The following is a 2636-nucleotide window of genomic DNA, read 5'->3' on the forward strand; positions in this document are numbered from 1 at the left end:
TCTGCATCAGCAGTGCTGCATCTGACTCCCTGCCAGTTCCCAGATCAGCGCCTCTGATTGGTTGATGTGGCGCGTCTAGCAGAGAAAGTTAAATTTTTCCGCACAGTTCCTGCTCCCCTCTCAGGATATTCGCTCATTCGCTCCGGTGCTCAAAGTCGCGCCAGGATTCTTCTGCTCAAAATCAGCTCCACGATCACTCCAGCGAAATTGCTCAAACTTTCAGGAGAAGGCATTCTCTGACACAGCGTTTCATTTAATGATGTGACCGATACATGTGGATTGTCTTATGTAACTGGCTGTTTCCAGCTGTGAACGTAACACCTCGTTCCATTCATGTTGCCCCGTGATTTCTGTTTAATTGTTAATTGTCGAAAAAAATCCCACTTTAATCAAATACATTACAAACAAATTTTATAATCTAACATTTTTAATCGACGTTGTTAGCGCATCGGAGCGAAGTGGAGCGGAGTGAAATCAGCAGCATTCCCCTGCTCCACCATATTTCTTCCACTCCGCTCTACGCGGCGCTCACATGCTCTGACTGCTTCTGAAGCGCCTCAGATGCTCAGACGCGCTGCAGGACCCTTTTGCTGCGCCTTGATGCGCGTCGACCATTGACTTTGCATAAAGCAGCTTCTCCTGCAGCTTGCGGTCTGAATGTAGCATCAGGAATATGGAAGTAAATCTGTGTCGCTGGGATTTGAATTAAAAATGCCACTGAAATTTAAACTCTGTGTGTTTGTACTTATTGTTTCAGTGTTAAAATATATTCAGAACACATTTTTGACCTAAAAAAAATTAATTGTCATTATTTCTACACAGTTGAAATTTCATTTGTTATTTTCTCTTTAAGCTAAAAATTCACATTACTATTTCAAAGTGATTACATTTTCAATACTGAGTGTTAAAAAAAATCTGCATATAAAAAAATTCAACCTTTCAAAATTCAAACTCAATATTTTCAGCCTCCTGAGGCTCAAAAACACTGAAAAATTAAACTGAAAAATAAGTATTGAAATTGTAATCACTTTGAAATAGTAATGTGAATTTTTAGCTTGAAGAGAAAATAACAAATTAAATTTCAACTGTGTAGAAATAATGACAATTATTTTTTTTTTTAGGTCAAAAATGTGTTGGGAATATATTTTAACACTGAAACAGTAAGTATAAACATACAGCATTTAAATTTCAGCGGCATTTTTAATTCAAATCCCAGCGACACAGATTTACTTCCATACAGGAATCTTTCCAACTTTTTTCTGCTTGATTGATGAAACTCTTGTAAAGATGGTCGCCATGTTGTTTTTGTTGCACCTGCATATATGAATCCTTAAACCTTTTCACAAACACATTTAAATCAGAACTGTGCATTTTTCATAGTGGGCAAATATCTGTCTGATTTGTTTTGTTATTTTAACTCGGTCTGAAACAGGCTGAACTACGGTGTGCAGCTTAGGACATCCTGAGGTCTCAGGAAAAACTTGCTGGCTCTCTGGTTTTATAATAAAAACAGTCAAATTTACATGTATAAAGTTTATGAACTGGGAATTAATATACATTTGGAATAAAAAATTGACAGATTTAACTGATTATTTACTGTTTTAATGACCAGACTTTAACTTTGCTCTTTCAGACGCCGTATTTCTGGCCCACTCAGCAGTGGCCTGTTGAGGATACAGATTACGGTAAGCGTGACGCATCATTTGTACCTACAGCATCGGGACCCGACCTTCACTGATTCTCTTTGTTTCCTGAAGCAATCTACTTGGCAAAGAGAAACATCCGTAAGAAAGGGATGCTGGAGCTGCACGAGCAGGTGAGCAGAAGTTATGGAGGATTATCAGAGTCACTTGCTGGAAGGAGAATAGAAAAAATAAACTGTTTTATTACTTTTCTTGCTTTGATTTTCCTTTTCAATACAGAAAAAGTGGAAACAACATCTAAAAAGCAGCAATATCATGCAACAAAGTAAAAAAACTACGTTATCTTACTTTAATAGATATTTTGGCTATTTAAACTTTACTGGAATAATTATTCTTTTGGTTTTTAACTTCTACTACTAACATTTTAAACAGACTGATTAGTTTTGTTTCATTTAAGCTCATTTTCATTCTGCCCTGTTGGTATTAAAAAAATAAAAACCATAAAAATAATTAGTTTTATCCAGACAATTAATTTCTTTGTGGTTGGACTCGGTGCTGCCCCAACTTGTTGTTCACCACATACCAAAATAAATAGTTTTTTAAGATGATGAAAAGTTTAATTTGACTCCCTTCAAGATGAATAACGGACATAAAGCGTTCTTTATGTTTATCGGCATTTAATTGGACACAGGTGTCATTAATGATGCCGTGAGAACTCATTGGCCACATTAAATTGAAGGGGTTAATAAAAAATACGGTTTGCAGCACCATCCTCTTCACTGAAGGGAAGAAAAAGTCACTGCAAGCATCGCGGACAGGGAAAGATAAAGCATGCTTATCCCGATCCGTGCTGCATACCATCAGCTCTTTGGCGCATCCAGATATACATCCGGTTAGCCCTCTACTTTGCAAAAAAAATACCTAAATTCCGTTTTTCCCACTCCAAAAATAGCAAATGTAATAAAATATTACGTGTTCACCGTTAATTATGTA

At 36.7% G+C, this 2636-nt stretch overlaps 1 protein-coding gene across 2 annotated transcripts in view; it reads left to right on the forward strand.

The window, feature by feature from the left end:
• rgs9 (regulator of G-protein signaling 9) overlaps positions 1-2636 on the forward strand; it is a 31452-nt gene that overhangs the window by 8054 nt on the left and 20762 nt on the right. For both annotated transcript variants that reach the window (XM_015401859.1, XM_015401860.1), the window contains exons 5-6: positions 1634-1685; positions 1758-1816. In XM_015401859.1, the coding sequence (XP_015257345.1) occupies positions 1634-1685; positions 1758-1816 (111 nt within the window). The remainder of the gene's footprint in view (positions 1-1633; positions 1686-1757; positions 1817-2636) is intronic.

Source organism: Cyprinodon variegatus, unplaced genomic scaffold, assembly GCF_000732505.1.
Source record: "Cyprinodon variegatus isolate N-32 unplaced genomic scaffold, C_variegatus-1.0 Scaffold1268, whole genome shotgun sequence".
NCBI lineage: Eukaryota > Metazoa > Chordata > Actinopteri > Cyprinodontiformes > Cyprinodontidae > Cyprinodon > Cyprinodon variegatus.